Source organism: Triticum urartu, chromosome 2 (genome assembly GCF_003073215.2).
Source record: "Triticum urartu cultivar G1812 chromosome 2, Tu2.1, whole genome shotgun sequence".
In the NCBI taxonomy this organism is placed as follows: domain Eukaryota; kingdom Viridiplantae; phylum Streptophyta; class Magnoliopsida; order Poales; family Poaceae; genus Triticum; species Triticum urartu.
The window spans coordinates 694,780,371-694,798,606 of record NC_053023.1 but is presented as its reverse complement, the minus strand read 5'-3'; the positions used below and the strand labels follow the sequence as shown (position 1 = coordinate 694,798,606).

Genomic DNA, 18,236 nt, shown 5'->3' with positions numbered 1-18,236 from the left:
ATAGTACTTCCTCTACAATAGTACTTCTACATAGTCATGCCACCATACTAGATTAATTCGATTTACGGTTAATCTAATCAGGTTGGCCCCAACCGTCACCTTTGACCTGTCCTAGTCAGTAGTTGACTAACCCCACATGTCCATGACTGTGGCTAGATAACCTCTAAGTAATATAAATATTTGTTGGATTATAGATAAATCGTAAAATAATTTATGAATTTCGGAAAATACTTCAAAATCTGAACATCCTACTATCTCGATCTTGCTGTCATTTCAATGCATTAGGATGATAACGATTGAACTATCACATGCTTTCGCTGAATGAACCCATTCCTTTGCATGATTTATCCTTGTAACACAAACAAAGCTTACCATGATCCTAGCATGATTAGGAGTTGCTTGATATCACCATGTGGTTCTACATCCTTGTCGTTCTTTTGCTATGCTTAGAGTTGTGCAAGTATGAGTCCATCGTGGACGATGGATCAAAAGTCGTAGTGTTCATAACAGCGATTGATGAGATGGGCTTGAATGTGAATTTGCCTAAAGATGACGATGAGAGGCCGTGTTGAAGAACATGGTGGGTTGTCTCGTTGATGCCGCAGTTAGGACTGTTAGAATATGTATAGAGTAGTTTCATTCAAATTGTAATCTATCTCTATCTCCTTTCTTTCCTCCTCAAGTTACCTCCTGTACCGAACCAACTTGGGATCATCTCGCTCTCTTGATCTCTCCTTGTACTCCAAGGCATTGCCAACATATATACACATGCGGCCCGAGACAAAGGGTTCAACGCTTCCAACCAAACTTACATGGTAATCAGAGCATCTTCCTCTTAGATCGAAGATCGCATCTAGCTACCTTCCCCGCGGCCGAGATCATGTCTTCCTCCGCAGCCCTATCGTCCACCATGAGCGCGCTTTCCACCTCCACATCCTCCACCTTCGCATCATCATCCAGCAGCAGCTCCGTTTCTCTCGGACCGCCACCGCAGGAGAAGCTATCAAGGAGAAATTTCCTTCTATGGAAGGCCGTCGTGCTCCCGCAGATCAGAGGCGCACAGATGGAACACCACCTTGACGGGAAGAGTCCGGAACCACCGGCCACCCTCACCATCACCAAAGATGGCAAAGACGAACAGATCGCCAACCCCGCCCGAACCTTCTGGTACGCACAGCAGCAGCAACTCCAGGGGTATCTGATGGGATCTCTGTCCCGTGAGATCCTTGCCCAAGTTGCCACTCTTCAAACGCTGGCAGGAGTATGGAGCGCCATCAATGCCATGTTCGCCGCCCAGAGCCAAAGTCAGGCCATCAACACCCGCATCGAGCTTACAAACCTGAAGAAAGGTAACATGTCCATGGCTGAATATCTTGGTAAAATCAAAACTCTTACAGATGAGATCGCATGCTGCATCGGAGTCCCTCTTCCCGACCCTGAGATCGTCTCCAAGATCATGGCTGGCCTCGACCTGGACTACAACCCAGTCGTGTCTGCCTTGTCCGCTAGGGTTGAGCCAGTCTCGGTTCAGGAGCTGTACAGCCAGCTCTTGAGCTTCGACGCTCGTCTCGCGCTCCTTCACGGCACCAACATCAGACAGTCATCTGTCAACTCGGCGGCTCGCGGGCGCGATCGTGGACGCGGTCACCAAGGTCAGAGCCGCAACATCAACAGCGGCGGCCGTGGTCGCGGCAACTACCAGGGCGAGGGCGCTCGTTCTGGCGGTGGCAGCAACTCAGGAAGCGGCGGCTACAACAACAACTCAGGAGGTGGCGGCTTCAACAACAACAACAGCCGCCGCGCTCCCTCAAATCGCCGTCCTCGTTGCCAACTGTGCAAGAAGCCGGGCCATGAGGTCCTGGACTGCTGGCATAGATACGATGAAGACTTCGTCCCCGACACTCGTCACGCTGCTGCAGCCATCCGTGAAGAAGCAGGAGGAGGAGATGGCGTATGGTACGTGGACTCGGGTGCAACAGATCATGTCACCAGTGAGTTAGAACAACTTGCCCTCAGAGAAAGATACCACGGCGGAGACCAGATTCACACCGCGGCTAGTGGTGGAGGTATGGATATTTGTCACATTGGACAAGCCTACATTAATTCCCCTAATCTCAAACGTGATCTAGTCCTTAAGAATCTCCTTCATGTTCCACAAGCTGACAAAAATCTTGCCTCTATGTCTCGTTTAGCCACTGATAATAATGTCTTTTTTGAAACTCACCCTCGTTACTTTCTTATAAAGGACCGGGCAACGAGGGAACTTCTTCATCACGGTAGATGCATTGGAGGGCTCTACCCCATCACATCCGGAGCACTTAGTCGCAAGAGTCGTCAAGTTTATTCTGCTATCAAACCTTCTTTGGAAAGGTGGCATCAAAGATTAGGACACCCATCATCGATCATAGTTAAGCAAGTAGTCAATAAAGACAAACTTTCTTTGTCACATAGCCAAAATAGTGAGTCAGTTTGTGAAGCTTGTCAGTGTGCCAAGAGCCACCAACTTCCTTATCCCAAGTCAAACAGTATATCTCATGCTCCTTTAGAGCTTATTTTCAGTGATGTATGGGGTCATGCAAGAGATTCTTTTGGAAGAAATAAATACTATGTTAGTTTCATTGACGACTATAGCAAGTTTACTTGGATTTATTTACTTAAGTATAAATCTGAGGTCTTCTCTATCTTCCAAGAATTTCAAAAACTTGTTGAAAGGCACTTTAACAGGAAAATCCTTACAGTTCAGAGTGACTGGGGAGGGGAGTACGAAAAACTCAACTCCTTTTTCCGTAGCATAGGCATTCAACATCATGTTTCCTGCCCACATGCTCATCAACAGAACGTTCTGCCGAGCGCAAACACCGTCACATTGTTGAAGTTGGCCTCTCCCTACTTGCTCATGCATCCATGCCACTAAAATATTGGGATGAAGCGTTTCTTACAACAATATACCTCATTAATCGTCTTCCAAGTAAGGTCGTTGGCAACTCTACTCCGTTGGAACGTCTCTATCATCAAAAACCAGATTACAACTCTCTCAAAAATTTTGGGTGCGCTTGCTATCCAAATTTACGTCCATACAATCATCATAAGCTTGAATTCCGTTCTACTCAATGTGTCTTTCTAGGCTATAGTAATCTTCACAAGGGATACAAGTGACTAGAAGTTACAACTGGACGTATACATATCTCTCGAGATGTAGTTTTTGATGAAACCCTTTTTCCGTTTGCCAAACTTCATCCCAATGCTGGCGCGCTTCTCCGTGCTGAAATAGCACTTCTTTCTGATCTTGACACAATTTCTGATCACGGGGGTGAATTAATTGAAGCTGACCATGTGGATAAATCCACAGAAAATTGCACTTCTGATGATGTTTGTACAGGTGCAGCCCATGATTTTATGTACTCAGAAACAGCCAACACAGCTGGCGTCAGCCCCGAGGAGGATCCTGCCAGCCCCAGCAGATCTGGCGCGCGATCCCAGGAGGATCCTGGCGCCAGCGCAATCATTGGCATCGCTCGATCCGAGGAGGATCCCCTCCAGCGCGTGGACACGGCCCGCGGCTCGGTGGCCGATAGCGACAATGGGGCCGGGCGCGACTCCCCGCTCGCCACGAGTCCGCGGACTGCGCGCATGGCCGACCAGCCGACCAATGCTGGGCCCAGCCCACAGGCTCCGCCGCGCATGGGCTCAGCGGGCGACACAGCGGGCGACGCGCGGCACGTCTCTGCTGGCGGCGCGATCCCGAGGTCGATTTCGCTCGAAGGAGATTCAGCGTGTGATCCCGTGGCGTCTGAGCATGATCTGATGGCTGGATCTTCTGTGGCACAAATAATTCTGCGGCGTCACATGAGGTCTCAGTCAGGTATTACTAAGGAAAAAGAATACAAAGATGGTACCATCATGTATGATAAAAAACGTGCTTTCCTTACTACAGCTGGTGAACCAGTCAGCCTAGTTGATGCTCTTGCTCACAAACATTGGAAAGAAGCCATGGATAGTGAGTATAATGCACTTATGAAAAACAAAACATGGCACCTAGTACCATCAAAAAGTGGAATGAACATCATTGATTGTAAATGGGTGTACAAGATAAAAAGAAAATCTGATGGAAGTATAGACAGGTACAAGGCTAGATTAGTTGCTAAAGGTTTTAAGCAGAGATTTGGCATTGATTATGAGGATACCTTTAGTCCAGTTGTTAAATCAGCCACTATTCGACTTGTTCTGTCTATTGTTGTTTCCAGAGGTTGGAGCTTAAGACAGCTAGATGTTCAGAACGCGTTTCTTCATGGTGTTCTTGAGGAAGAGGTGTTCATGCGGCAGCCACCAGGTTATGAAAACAAAGGTACACCACATCATGTTTGTAAATTGGATAAAGCTCTATATGGTTTAAAACAGGCGCCAAGAGCTTGGTATTCACGATTGAGCATGCAACTACAACAACTTGGATTTGTACCATCCAAGGCAGACACATCCTTGTTCTTTTACAATAAAGGAAATATCACTATTTTTGTGCTAGTTTATGTTGATGATATTATTGTTGCTAGCTCAAGTTCAAGTGCCACCACTTGCTTACTTAAGGATCTTAAGTTGGAATTTGCTCTCAAAGACTTGGGAGACCTTCATTATTTTCTTGGTATTGAGGTCAAACAGATAAGAGATGGTATACTCCTGACACAGAAAAAATACACAGCTGACATACTCAGGAGAGCAGGTTTGGAAAAATGTAAACCTGTGAGTACACCGATCTCAACTTCTCAAAAACTTTCTGTTGAAAGTGGAGAGCCACTTGGGTCAGAGGATGCAACAAATTACAGGAGTGTTGTGGGTGCATTGCAATATCTGACACTTACACGCCCTGACATTTCTTATGCTGTCAACAAGGTATGTCAGTATTTACATGCTCCTAGCACTACTCATTGGACTGCAGTTAAGAGGATTTTGAGGTACCTTAAGTTTTCAGAGGGACTTGGACTTCAAATTACCAAGTCTTCTTCTATGCTTGGTACTGCCTACTCTGATGCAGACTGGGCAGGATGTATTGATGATAGAAGGTCAACTGGTGGATTTGCTGTATTTCTGGGATCCAATCTTGTTTCATGGAGTGCAAGAAAGCAGGCTACAATCTCTAGATCAAGTACTGAAGCTGAATACAAAGCTTTGGCAAATGACACAGCTAAAGTAATGTGGATACAGACACTACTTTATGAACTTGGAATTAAGACTCCAAAAGCAGCTAGATTATGGTGTGATAATATTGGTGCGACCTATCTATCAGCCAATCCTGTTTTTCATGCACGCACAAAGCATATTGAAGTTGATTTCCACTTTGTCAGAGAAAGAGTAGCTAGAAAGCTCCTCGAAATTCAGTTCATTCCTACTGAAGATCAACTAGCTGATGGATTCACAAAGCCTCTCACTATGAGGAGGTTAGACGAGTTCAAGTACAATCTCAACCTTGGTCGAAGTTCGTGAGGTTTAGATTGAGGGGGAGTGTTAGAATATGTGTAGAGTAGTTTCATTCAAATTGTAATCTATCTCTATCTCCTTTCTTTCCTCCTCAAGTTACCTCCTGTACCGAACCGACTTGGGATCATCTCGATCTCTTGATCTCTCCTTGTACTCCAAGGCATTGCCAATATATATACACATGCGGCCCGAGACAAAGGGTTCAACGCTTCCAACCAAACTTACAAGGACATGAGTTCTTGAGTATGCGATCCAAGAAAGAGAGTACGACCACATATTGGGCACGTCCTCCATGCCCATCTTCCTTTAAACACGGCAATAATCATCACCTCTCTTCAGCAAATATTTTCTTTTAAAAAATAATGGAAAACCGGGCGTGAACACGTCCGAAAACCCCAATCAATCCGGCTAGAAACTGTGTGTGTTTCTCGAGCCGTGTCGTGCCGTTGACACTCACTGTGCATCGCCCTTGGCCATGACGCCCTCCCTGTGGCACACACTGTGGAAACGGCAGGCCCAGGCAGGCAGCGGGTGCGGGTACGCGGTCGTGTTCGCCCGCACATGCCTCCGGACTCCGGCGGTCGTTGGATAGCCCGCGTGGCGCGACAGGTTCGGTGCCAAGTGATGCTACGCTGATACGAGTAGCTCGCGTCGCCGTCGGCAAGGGGGAGCAGCGACAGCGCCCGGCCCGCCGATCCTCACCTGCAGAGCGGCTACTGACCGACCCACGGCCAGGACATGACATGCGCGCGTCGGCGTCGCCTTTGATTGATCGCCTCCTCAGTCCTGACCGACGACGGCTTGCTGGGTGCCTTCCCACGCACCCCAGTCCCAGCGTGCGAGTCCTGACGATGGTTTCCACGCCCCTTTCCGGGCTGAAACCGAAGCCATGCCATGTATTCTCTCTTCGCCCTTTTTTATATCTTTTTCGTGGTTTCTGGTGAAGAGGTGGTGCATGCTCGTCCGTCCTTGTTCTCGGGGGCTTGAATTATGCGCAGATTGACGAGGCAGCGTACATAGTGATGCAGCAGCAGCATCCAGCAGGGACAGCTCAAAGACAACCAAAAGAAAAAAAAAACCCGGCTAAACTATGTGGCGAACAAAAAAACCGGATAATTAACGGGCCCCTAACCTAACCAAATGATTGCACAGTCGAGCGCACTAAGTCGGCAATCATCGTGGAATTGCGTCATGGACCATATCTATCTATTCTCGGGCCCCTATACGTAAAGTACAAGAAAGATAATACTCCACTACTGTAGTAGAAGCTTCAAGCTTGATATCCAGAGCAGCCAAAAGAAGCAAGCGGTCGAGACCAGCCGGAAGAATATTATCGTCGGCAGCGGCGATCATTCGTGTAGACTACATACAAGAACCACCACCGAACCCAAAAAAAGAAAAGAAAAGGAAAGGAAGCACCAACTAAAGCGGAAGAAGATACGACCGTCGAATCAAATACCGAAAACCATTTTCCTAACACATCTGGACCAGGAAAATGAGTCACGGGGAGCTAATCCGGCAAAGCGACAAGACGTGAGCGGATTAATTAGCGAATCCGATTAGGCACGGCTAACCAAATTAAGCATTGCATCGCATCCCTCAGTCAATCATCATCAAATCAAATCAAAAGAGAAAAGAAATTAATCGTCGCATCGTCGTGGTCGTTGTGCAGTGAAGTGACTGAAGCGAGCCAGCGACGCCGCACCTCCGTGCTGCTGACTTCTCTTCTCTCCCTTGCGACCCGGAGGAACCCAACCTACTCCGAGGCCGGCCACAGAGAGAGAGAGAGAGAGCAACGTCGCACCGCGCGGCGCGGCGCGTTCGTCTCGGCCCACCCGCAAAGGCAGGCGGCAGTAGGCCCATCCCGAAGCCCACGACACGGAGGCTGACCGTTCACCCGCAGCCACCCCATCCCCAAACTGCCCCTAAAAAAAAACCCAGGCCAAGCGAACCGCGCGGCGCCACTTGCCCGAGCCCCACGCGCGCTGACGCGAGGCCGCCGCGCGCCGGCGCAGCACCCGCACCGGCCAGGCAGTGGCAGGCCCGTAAATAACGTGGGCCCGGCGGGCCTGCAACGGCACCCCCGAGGCCCCCGCGTGCCCCGTGCCCATCCAAAACGTTCGAAACATTTTGAAATAGCTCCGCTCCTCCTCCGCCGCCGCCCCCCTCCTCCTCCCCCTCCCCCTCCGGCCTTCTAGGGCTTCTCGCTCAGATCCGGAATACCTCCGGGGAGCTCGCTCGCTCGGCAGGCGATCTCTTCCCCGATCCGGCGGCGCGGCGTGGCCTGTCGGTCGGTCGGCGCTTCTAAGCCACGGGAGGTCGGGAGGGAAAGGGATTCCGCTGCCTTCGAGCCCACTCCACCCTGCCCCCCCTCCCTCCGTCCCGAGAAAGCTCCCTTTCCCCCACCCACCTCCACCACTCCATCACTGGCGAGGAGAGGAGAGGAGAGACCGCTCACTCTCCGCTAGTAGCAGTATTAACCCCTAATCCGGCTAGTAATAATCCCATGGCGTCCTCCCTCACGCCGCGCAGCCCACACCAGGTGACCCCTCCTTCTCTTCTTTCTCCCCCCTTTTCTTTCTCCCGTGAATGAATTTTTTCTTCGATTTGTTCCTGATTTCTTGGTGCTAATGGTGGCCTCGCAGAAGAAGGAGAACCTGGGGAGCCTGCGGCGCGGGATGGGGTACAACGCGCCGCCGCGCCGCAACGTCCTCTCGGCAATCAACAACGGCGGCGGGGCGAACAGCGAGCCGGCGCCGTCGGAGGCCGGGTCCGAGGCGCCCGCCTTCGAGTTCAGCGGGAGGGAGGATGTCGACCGCCTGCTCAACGAGAAGATGAAGGGCAAATCCAAGAACGACTACAAGGTCTTCCTTCTTTCCGGGTTTCTTGGTCCCGGGTCGATTTCGTTGCAGATTCGTTCGAGCGGGGGTTCCTGAACCGGTTGGATTTGTGCAGGGGCGGACGGAGCAGATGAGCGAGTACATCAAGCGGCTGAGGGCCTGCATCCGGTGGCTGGTGGAGCTGGAAGACGGCTACTTGGCCGAGCAGGAGAAGCTTCGGGGGCAGATAGATTCAGACAATGCTCGTCACGCAGAGTTTGGTGAGGAATTCTAATCTCTCATGCTCATAACTCCTTCCGTGACTGTTTGATCCTGTCGAGGGTACAAGTGACTCATTTATTATGCCACTTGCATACCCTTCTCTCATCAATTTATCATCCTCTGGTGGTGTCGAACCCGTGACCGCGTTCAGTACTGCATTATAATGCTGCTGCTTCATCTTTTGTGTCTGTCTGTTTGGTCTTTCAGACTGAGCTATTTTTAGGGAGTTCTTACTGTTCTGATCACCAGTTTATAATTTGCTGGTGTTCAACCATCAATAATGTACTCCCTCCGTCCGGAAATACTTGTCAGCGAAATGAATGTATCTAGACGTATTTTAGTTCTTAAATACATCCATTTTTATCCATTTATGTGACAAGTATTTCCGGACGGAGGGAGTAGTTCGTAAAAATGCAAAAAAATATAGATATTGCCATATTCTCAGAATCTGAATTTTGTTGGATTGTCTCTGCAGAGGCTCAGCTCAGTGGTGCGCTTGAAGAGTTGAAAGCGGCAAACTTGGAAATGACAACACGGTGTGACTCACTGGAGGAGAGCTTGAACAAGGAGAAGGCCGCCAGGCTGGTGAGAACTCCCACAACACTATTATGTATCTGATGTGATACAGACTTGAAGCACAACCTTAAGTCTCAATTTCCCAACTGGCAGCTTGCTGTGGAGTCCTATGAGAAGGAAAGAGAAGAAAGGGAATCAGCCGAGGCTTCACGGGATGTACTGACGGTCGATCTTGAAAGGGTCACTCATGAGGCTAAACGGTTTAGTGAGCAGGTAGAGGTTCAAATCATGATGTCTTTACATGAGTTTGTATCGTAAATCCTTTTGCTGACTGCAAAATTTGTGAACTAGCTAAAAATGGTCCAAGACACCAACAAAAGACTTCAGGAATACAACTCCAGCTTGCAGCAATACAACAGTAATCTTCAAGCTGATACATCAAAGAATGGAGAAATCATCTCGAAGCTGCAAAGGGAGAAGAGTGCAATGATGGAAGCCATGACTAATCTGAAAGACCTTAACAACTCAATGAAGAACCAGTTGGATTCTTCCATGGTGAGTTTTGTTTGTGACATGTAAAACTGTACTTTTCAGTTTTCAGGCTTAGTAGTTTGAGTCAACTCTTTCTTTCCCTTATAGTTTGCATAATCTATTTTATACTCTTTCAGTCCTCCCAGAAAGAAGCAATTAGAGTGAAAGAAGAACTTAGAAAAGAAGTAGAGTGCCTCAGAGCTGATTTACAGCAAGTTAGAGAAGACCGTGATCAGTCTGTTGCTCAACTGAATACCTTGACCGCTGAACTGGCCACTTACAGCGAACAGGCTAGAAAGTCTTCGAAAGACTCTGAACTTTTGAGAATAAAAGCGGCAGCCTTTGAGGTTTGTGCTTTCAGTTCATTTGGTTAATTTTCATGTGACTAGTTGGCTAGTCATTATGCTTCTTTTTTATGCGAAAGGCTTATCATTATGCTTGTCATCAGGAAACGTGCAGTTCACAGCAAGAACAAATTGAAACATTGCAGAAGCAGCTTGCAGTTGCAACAGAGAAGCTGAAGGTTAGAAAAGCATAATTGTAGCTCCCAGTTTTCACAATATATTATAACATCCTTTGAAGATTAATGTAATTATTTGCTTTATGCAGCATGCTGATGTGACTGCAATTGAGGCGATGACAGGATATGAAACACAGAAAGAGACAATTAAAGATCTGGAAGAGCGCTTGGCATATGCAGAGTTTCAAATCATTGAAGCTGATAAGCTACGAAAGAAGCTGCATAACACCATCTTGGTAATACTTGCAAAACAGTGGCAACAAATTATAAACTACACATTGCAATATTATGCAGATTTCTCTCTTGGTATTGATTATGTTCCTTTTTTGCAGGAACTAAAAGGCAATATCAGAGTATTTTGTAGGGTTCGGCCCTTTCTGTCGGACTCTGATTCTAATGGTCAGGAAGAAGCCATTATTTCTTATCCATCATCCGTGGAAAATGCTGGGCGTGGTATTGATTTGTTGAATCAAGGTGAATTATGCCACTTCACACTTTTTTGCTGGTTATGCCTTTGGTTTCTTGCATCAAATCTAAAGACATTATGCCTTTGGTTTTGCAATTTGTAGGTCAGAAATGTTCTTTTTCATATGACAAGGTTTTCGATCACAGCGCTTCGCAAGATGATGTGTTTGTGGAAATGTCACAGCTAGTTCAAAGTGCGCTTGATGGATACAAGGTAATAATCTTTCAATACAAAATTAAGCGCTGCCGCCATTGCCTGGTTGCACCTTGGAAGTGTCATTCATTTTCTTGTAGTAACTAGGCCATAGCAGCGTCTGTTAGAACAGTTTTTATTTTAGTATCTGCCATATTCCAATTGTATCTGTGTTTTTTCCACCACCGCCACACATAGAAACTGCAATTTGATGTGCCCATTCTTTTACAAATGTTTATTCTTGTGCTTTTGTGGTATGTGAAAAACTAGCTAACTTCTGTGTCACTGTCATCCTGGAGGCTTAGGCTTATTTATAGAGTTCAAGGCCTATTTTATTTGCATGCCTCTCCAATATTTATTTCATTTCAGTTAATATGATAGCTATTATGCTTAATTTACCTTTGCATGGTACAGGTATGCATATTTGCATATGGTCAAACAGGCTCAGGTAAAACTTATACAATGATGGGTAAGCCAGGCCGTGATCAGAAAGGTATCATACCTCGATCTTTGGAGCAAATTTTCAAGACCAGTCAGTCGCTAGAATCTCAAGGATGGAAGTATTGTATGCAGGTTAGTCTGTGCATTACATTGCAATCTAGCTACTGCAATGATATATTATCCATGTTGCTACTAAGACATTTACACGCAGGCATCAATGTTGGAAATATACAATGAGACAATTCGTGACTTGTTAGCACCTGGCCGCTCCAGTAGTGAGATGGCTGGCGGTAAACAATACACAATAAAGCATGATTCCCAGGGAAACACAACAGTCTCCGATCTTACAACTACTAATGTGTTCAGCACTGCTGATGTGACATCTCTTCTAGAGAAAGCATCCCATAGCAGGTATGCATTGGTTGCCGAACAAAAAACTTGTGCTGAATAATTATCTTCTGAATCTGATGTGATGTACCACATTTAAACAGGTCTGTAGGTAAGACCCAAATGAATGAGCAATCTTCCCGCAGCCATTTTGTCTTCACACTGAAGATATTTGGATCAAATGAGGTAGGTCACTTCTCTCAGCTTTGATTGTAAGAAACACTGTCTGAAACTTCACAAAATCGTTAGCTACCGACAGTTTTACATCACAAAATTGAGCGCGCGCCTAATTTATCAAGAATTGCTATTTTTTTTAAAGGCTTTGCGTACCAAGTGAACACAGATATTGAAAACTGAGAGTAATATGGTGCTTTTGATCTGGTTGCAGAGCACAGGCCAACAAGTACAAGGTGTGCTGAACTTGATTGATTTGGCCGGGAGTGAGCGGCTTACTAAAAGTGGCGCAACAGGCGATCGCTTGAAGGAAACTCAGGTGAGCCGCTCAACATGAAACCTTGACTATGTGGTTGGGATTTGGTAATAATGATGCCACGGATTTAACTGTCGTGTTTGTTGATGTTTCAGGCCATCAACAAGAGCCTGTCAGCTCTCAGCGATGTTATCTTTGCGATTGCCAAAAATGATGACCATGTACCCTTCAGGAACTCGAAGCTTACATACCTCTTGCAGGTGAGGGCACTCTGCTGCATAAGTAGCCAGCATATGTATAAACGACCTGCACACTCCAAAAAACTTCTTACATTGACTTGGCGTTGCAGCCTTGCCTTGGCGGGGACTCGAAGACGCTCATGTTCGTCAACGTCTCGCCCGAGGCGTCCTCGGCCGGGGAGACTCTCTGTTCCCTGCGGTTCGCGTCGAGGGTGAATGCGTGCGAGATTGGGGTGGCGAGACGGCAGACACAGTCCAAGTCCTCCTCAGATAACAGTAACAGGTTGAGTTACGGGTGAACTATGTCCTGCCTGTCAACGGCCATCGTGACCTGATGATACTGCCTACATAACGAGCTAAGCTAGCAGCTCTGTGGGCCGACTTGGCCACGAGCGTGCTAGCGACGCGGCGTGGCTGGCCTCTGGTATTAGCAACATGTACAGTCAGTAGGGAGAGTGGCAGAGCATGCGCTGTGTGGCATTGAGAGCAGGAGAGAACCTCTGCTTCCTGCCACGATGATTCGTCTTCTGTTTGTAGTAGCTGATTGATTTGAGATTTATTGAGTAATGTTAACTGGCGCTATATTCTTTCTGTGTGACTTCAAGAATGAATCCATGTGCTGATAATATGATTGTGCGTCCATCAGTGTGTCTGCGACTCTGTTTTATAAGGGGCGGAACCAGGATTTGGCCTTAGGGGGAGGAACTCTGTTTTAGGTTTCTTTGAGACCTCTCTTCTTTTTTATGAAGAACAACATATATATGGGAGTTCCTGGATGCATTGTTCCAGAGTGACTGGTGAGTCCATGTTTGTGTCAATGAGTACATGTTTAAACCTTATACAAGAAAAGTAATAGTAAAGAAATCAAATATAGAATGAAAGAAAAAAGAGGAAAATGAAGAAGACAAAAACATGTAGAAGGAGCTTGCTGAGTGTAACACTCAGTAAAGTCATTCTTTTTTCTGATTAGCTGATAGAAAATATGTGATGTGTGTGCTTGCCTCTGATTGGTTGGGAGGTAGTGCCACACACCTCTCTACCTTCTTCGCCACACACGCACGCAAGCCACGGCGGCCACTCCCAGCCATGACAGCCTCATCGACGAGCCGCCCACAGAGGTGGCAGGGTCCGCATCGACGCGCAGGGCATGTATCCGATACCGACTCCACTCCTTCCACTCCCTACTATGATGACGACCGCGAGTCTACCTTCGCCTCCATCGGGTCCGACGCCGAGCAGGGGCTACAACATCTCTTGATGCTTCATGGAGAGTCTGCCTCCATCAGGGTTTGCCTAAGCAACTTTTTATTTATGCTATTGATGATCTCCATCCCCTCGCTCACCAGAGTCCTCGTGGGCGTGGCGATCCTCCGGGGAATCCTCCTCCTTGAGCCCCTCCATTCCGGTGCTTGGTCGATGGGGCACCAATTCCACTACCAAGGGAGGTTCGGGAGGTCCAGGGCGTGCCGAGGACGGTCCTAGGAACGACGACTTATGTGAAGTAGAATACTTTTTTTAAAATTTTACTAAATTTGTTTGCTGAGTGTAATACTTGGAGAAGACATCACCCCTGGCCTAGTGCGTGTGTACCAGGCAAACAAGAAAGTACACGTCATGTTCACTCGACAATGCCAAAGAAACAAATGCAATGAAGAATAGAGAAACCGGCGAATTTTCAACCGCACTTTGTCTTAACCCCTTTGAGGTGGTCGTGTACTGGAGGTGCCGAGACACGTCACCTATGAAAACGGCTCCTCCACATACATATGTTTTCTCTGTTCCTTCTGATCCAAATAGAGCCAGCCATGTATACATATATATCGTCAAACCTACGTGTACGTTATGTAGTACTCCATCTGTCCCATATTACTTGTTGTTTAAATAGATGTATCTAGCACTAACTTAGTATTAAATACATTCATTTGAGCAACAAGTAATTCGGGACGGAGCAAGTGAAATTATCCAGTTAATCATCTGTCCCCGTCTCGCCTCCCAGCTGACCGGAAGTGAATCACATGTGACGATCAAATACCCAATCCACCTCGCACAACACAGGTGTGTTATGTTTGCACAACCTGCTAGCCCAATGTTGTACACATCCAGCGCACCAACTAGTATTGCAGAGACGGGGAAGATTATGGATGGCTCTGGCACCTATTCTATTCTCTTTGACATGAACCGAGGCCTTTTCCTTAGTCTCGAGGTCAATGAACAATGATGAAGAAAGCACCGTCCAGCTCGACAGGCATGGCACCTCTCGTCTCTGCGAATAAGACCAGGTTTATTTTCCCATCGCTTCCAAGATTTATCAAGTCATAGCGCAACCACCCTTCACATTCTTCACTACCCTTGTGCCTATGAGGCTATGACATGATGTCGCCATGCATATTGTCCTTGCTTGGCACAAAACTCTAGCATACCATCATCTCGCACACTCACAAATGAAAGATTTCCATCTCCGGCGATGCATGGAAATGGCATACCAGTGCAAGCTTGCATGAAGAGGAGGAGGTGGTGGGAGAAGACATGTGCCCCACGAGTAATGATACATCTACAAAGATTTACTTAAAGATTTAACCTTTGTAGGTCTAGCATTATTGGTGCCCCGCCGTCTGCCAACCAGAGGGCGGCACACCGTTGATCACAACATATGCTATAACAGGGTTCGTGTTAGGTAAATAAACCACGTCATGTTCAGTCATGGCATGTGTGTTGCGCGCTATGACGTGCGTGTTTTTTTGAGTCCGTAACACGTATTTATGTGTGTGAGTGTCCTGGTGGTGCGTGAGTCTTGTGCTCGCGTTCGTGTCCACCGTCTAGGTGAAAGCACAAGTGCTTCTTAAATGGTTTTGATAATTGATGACAACATATCTTTTGTTGGACTAACACTTCTATCTAGCATGTTTCAGATAAGTTCAACAATGGCATGGCATGGATGTGAAAGTGGAACCCTCAAAATGCTAAGGACAAGGATTGGCTCAAGCTCAAAAACTCAAGACTCTTCATTTTATATTTTAGTGATCCAAGATCACATTGAGTCCATAGAAAAAGCCAATACTATCAAGAAGGGATGAGGTGTTGCTTAATGATCCTCTTGCTCCATGTGCTTAATGATATGCTCCAAAACCCTCAATTACTTTCCCATATCCTCATATGACCTAAACTCTAAGCCAAACTCGGTCCTACCGATTTTTCCTATCCGGCGCCACCGAGTTTCACTTGTCATAAGCCACTGCCAAACCCTAGCAATTCGGTTCTACCGATAAGGATCTCGGTCCCACCGAGATGGGGTTGCAAACTCTCTGTTACCCATTGCACTATTCTCGGTCCCACCGAGTTTGTGTAATCGGTCCCACCGAGATTGCAATGTAAACTCAGTGTTTCCCCTTTGTAACTTTTCGGTCTCACCGAGTTCCACCTCGGTCCCACCGAAAGAGCAAATCGGTCCACCGAGTTTGCCCTGACCAACTCTCTGGTTAGCTAATTACCAAACTCGGTCTCACCGAGTTTGTGTAATCGGTCTCACCGAGATTACGTTATGCCCAAACCCTAACCGAATCGGTCCTACCGAGTTGCATGTCAGTCCCACCGAAATTCCTAACGGTCACTAGGTTTACATTTTCGTCCGACCGAGTTTATTGATTCGGTCCCACCGAGATTGGAAAACTGTGTAACGGTTGGATTTTGTGTGGAGGCTATATATACCCCTCCACCTCCTTCTCATTCGATGAGAGAGCCATCAGAACACACACACCATTCCAACTCATATGTTCTGAGAGAGAACCACCTACTCATGTGTTGAGACCAAGACATTCCATTCCTACCATATGAATCTTGATCTCTAGCCTTCCCAAGTTGCTTTCCACTCAAATCTTCTTTCCACCAAATCCAAATCCTATGAGAGAGAGTTGAGTGTTGGGGAGACTATCATTTGAAGCACAAGAGCAAGGAGTTCATTACCTACACACCATTTGTTACTTCTTGGAGAGTGGTGTCTCCTAGATTGGCTAGGTGTCACTTGGGAGCCTCCGACAAGATTGTGGAGTTGAACCAAGGAGTTTGTAAGGGCAAGGAGATCGCCTACTTCGTGAAGATCTACCGCTAGTGAGGCAAGTCCTGTGTGGGCGATGGCCATGGTGGGATAGACAAGGTTGCTTCTTCATGGACCCTTTGTGGGTGGTTGCTTCTTCGTGGACCCTTCGTGGGTGGAGCCCTGTGTGGACTCGCGCAACCGTTACCCTTCGTGGGTTGAAGTCTCCATCAACGTGGATGTAGGATAGCACCACCTATCCGAACCACGGGAAAAACATCCGTGTCTCCAATTGCGTTTGATCTTCCAAACCCTTCCCCTTTACATTCTTGCAAGTTGCATGCTTTACATTCCGCTGCTCATATACTCTTTGCATGCTTGCTTGATATGTATTGTGTGTGTTGAAATTGTGCCTAAACTCCACTTAAACCGAAAAAGCTTAAAAATTGCAACTTTAGCACGAAGTGTCTAATCACCCCCCTCTAGACACATCTACTTCTAGATCCTACAAGTGGTATCAGAGCTTTGGTCTCCATTGCCTTGGTTTAATCACCATTGGAGGAAGATGGATGTGTCTACTCTAGGGAGTCTTAGACATAGAGTGCCTATTCTTGATGGAAAGTATTTTCATGAGTGGAAAAATGAGATGCTTGTAATCTTCAATCAATATCATTTGAACAAGTATATTGCTAGCCCTTGTGCACCCCATATTGATCCCTTGCATCCTACCCTAGATGAAGATATTGACATGATTCGCAATCTTAGAACTATTGAGCTCATCATTAGAGGATTGCCCAAAAATCTGATTGCTAGTTTGCCTACTCAAGATTGTGCCTATACTATATGGAAATTTCTTGAGGATCGATTTCCCAATCATTCCTTGAAAACTTTGGATGAAATTCTCCATAAATCCATTGCCTTGAGTAAGATGAACTCTAGTGATCCTAGTTTTGGTAAATGTCTTCTTGAACTTGCCAATCTTAAGCATGCTAAAGGGGATGTTGGAATCATTAATGATATCATACTCAAAGCTATGAGAATTCATAAAAGTAACCACTTTGATCATTTATCTAATGAATTGCCCTCTCTAGGAAATGACGAGTCACAAGATCATGATGAACATGAATATTATGATGATGATGATAGTGACTTCGATCTCGATGATGCAATGAGACATTTTGGTCTTATGGCAAATCTTCGGGGATATGAATCAGGAGGAAAGGAATGGGTTCTTGATAGTGGATGTACTGATCATATGACCGGAGATGAAGAGATGTTTCGTGAGCTTGCTGAAAACAACGGCCTCGAAAATATGTCACCTTTGGTGATAATTCAAAGGGTAAAGTGGTTGGCCTTGGTAAGGTGGCCATCTCACATGATAGTTCCATTCAAAATGTCATGCTCGTTGAATCTCTTGGCTACAACTTACTTTCAGTATCTAGACTTGCTGATTTCGGTTTGAATGTCCTATTTACTGAGGTAGATTGCCAAGTATTTCGTCGAGACAATCATAAAATGGTCTTTACCGGTATGCGTAGAGGTGATCTTTACATTGTCGATTTCTCTAAAAAGGCACAACCTAAAACTTGCTTTGTTGCTAAATCCTCAAAAGGTTGGTTGTGGCATAGACGACTAGGTCACGTTGGCATGAGAAACCTTGACAAGCTTATTAAAGGAAATCATATCCTTGGAGTTAACGATGTCATATTTGATAAGGATAGACTTTGCAGTGCTTGTCAAGCAGGTAAACAGGTTGGAGGAAGACACGTGAAGAACATCATGACCACAAGGAGGCCACTCGAGCTGCTTCACATGGATCTTTTTGGTCCCAATGCCTACAAGAGTCTCGGTGGAAATTCCTTTGGTCTAGTTATAGTTGATGATTTTTCAAGATTTACGTGGGTGTTTTTCCTC

General features: G+C 46.5%; 1 protein-coding gene across 1 annotated transcript; it reads left to right on the top strand.

Annotated features, from left to right (window-relative positions):
- The first annotated feature begins 7,615 nt into the window (after window positions 1-7,615).
- Window positions 7,616-12,934, top strand: LOC125539825 (kinesin-like protein KIN-14H). Its single transcript, XM_048703342.1, has 17 exons — window positions 7,616-8,011; window positions 8,115-8,333; window positions 8,425-8,569; window positions 9,046-9,155; window positions 9,240-9,359; window positions 9,438-9,641; window positions 9,755-9,964; window positions 10,066-10,140; window positions 10,227-10,373; window positions 10,470-10,611; window positions 10,707-10,816; window positions 11,210-11,368; window positions 11,448-11,647; window positions 11,728-11,809; window positions 12,012-12,116; window positions 12,209-12,313; window positions 12,403-12,934. Exons 1-17 carry the CDS (start codon window positions 7,976-7,978, stop codon window positions 12,589-12,591), a joined length of 2,358 nt encoding a protein of 785 aa, XP_048559299.1. The 5' UTR covers window positions 7,616-7,975; the 3' UTR covers window positions 12,592-12,934.
- The last annotated feature ends 5,302 nt before the right edge of the window (window positions 12,935-18,236 follow it).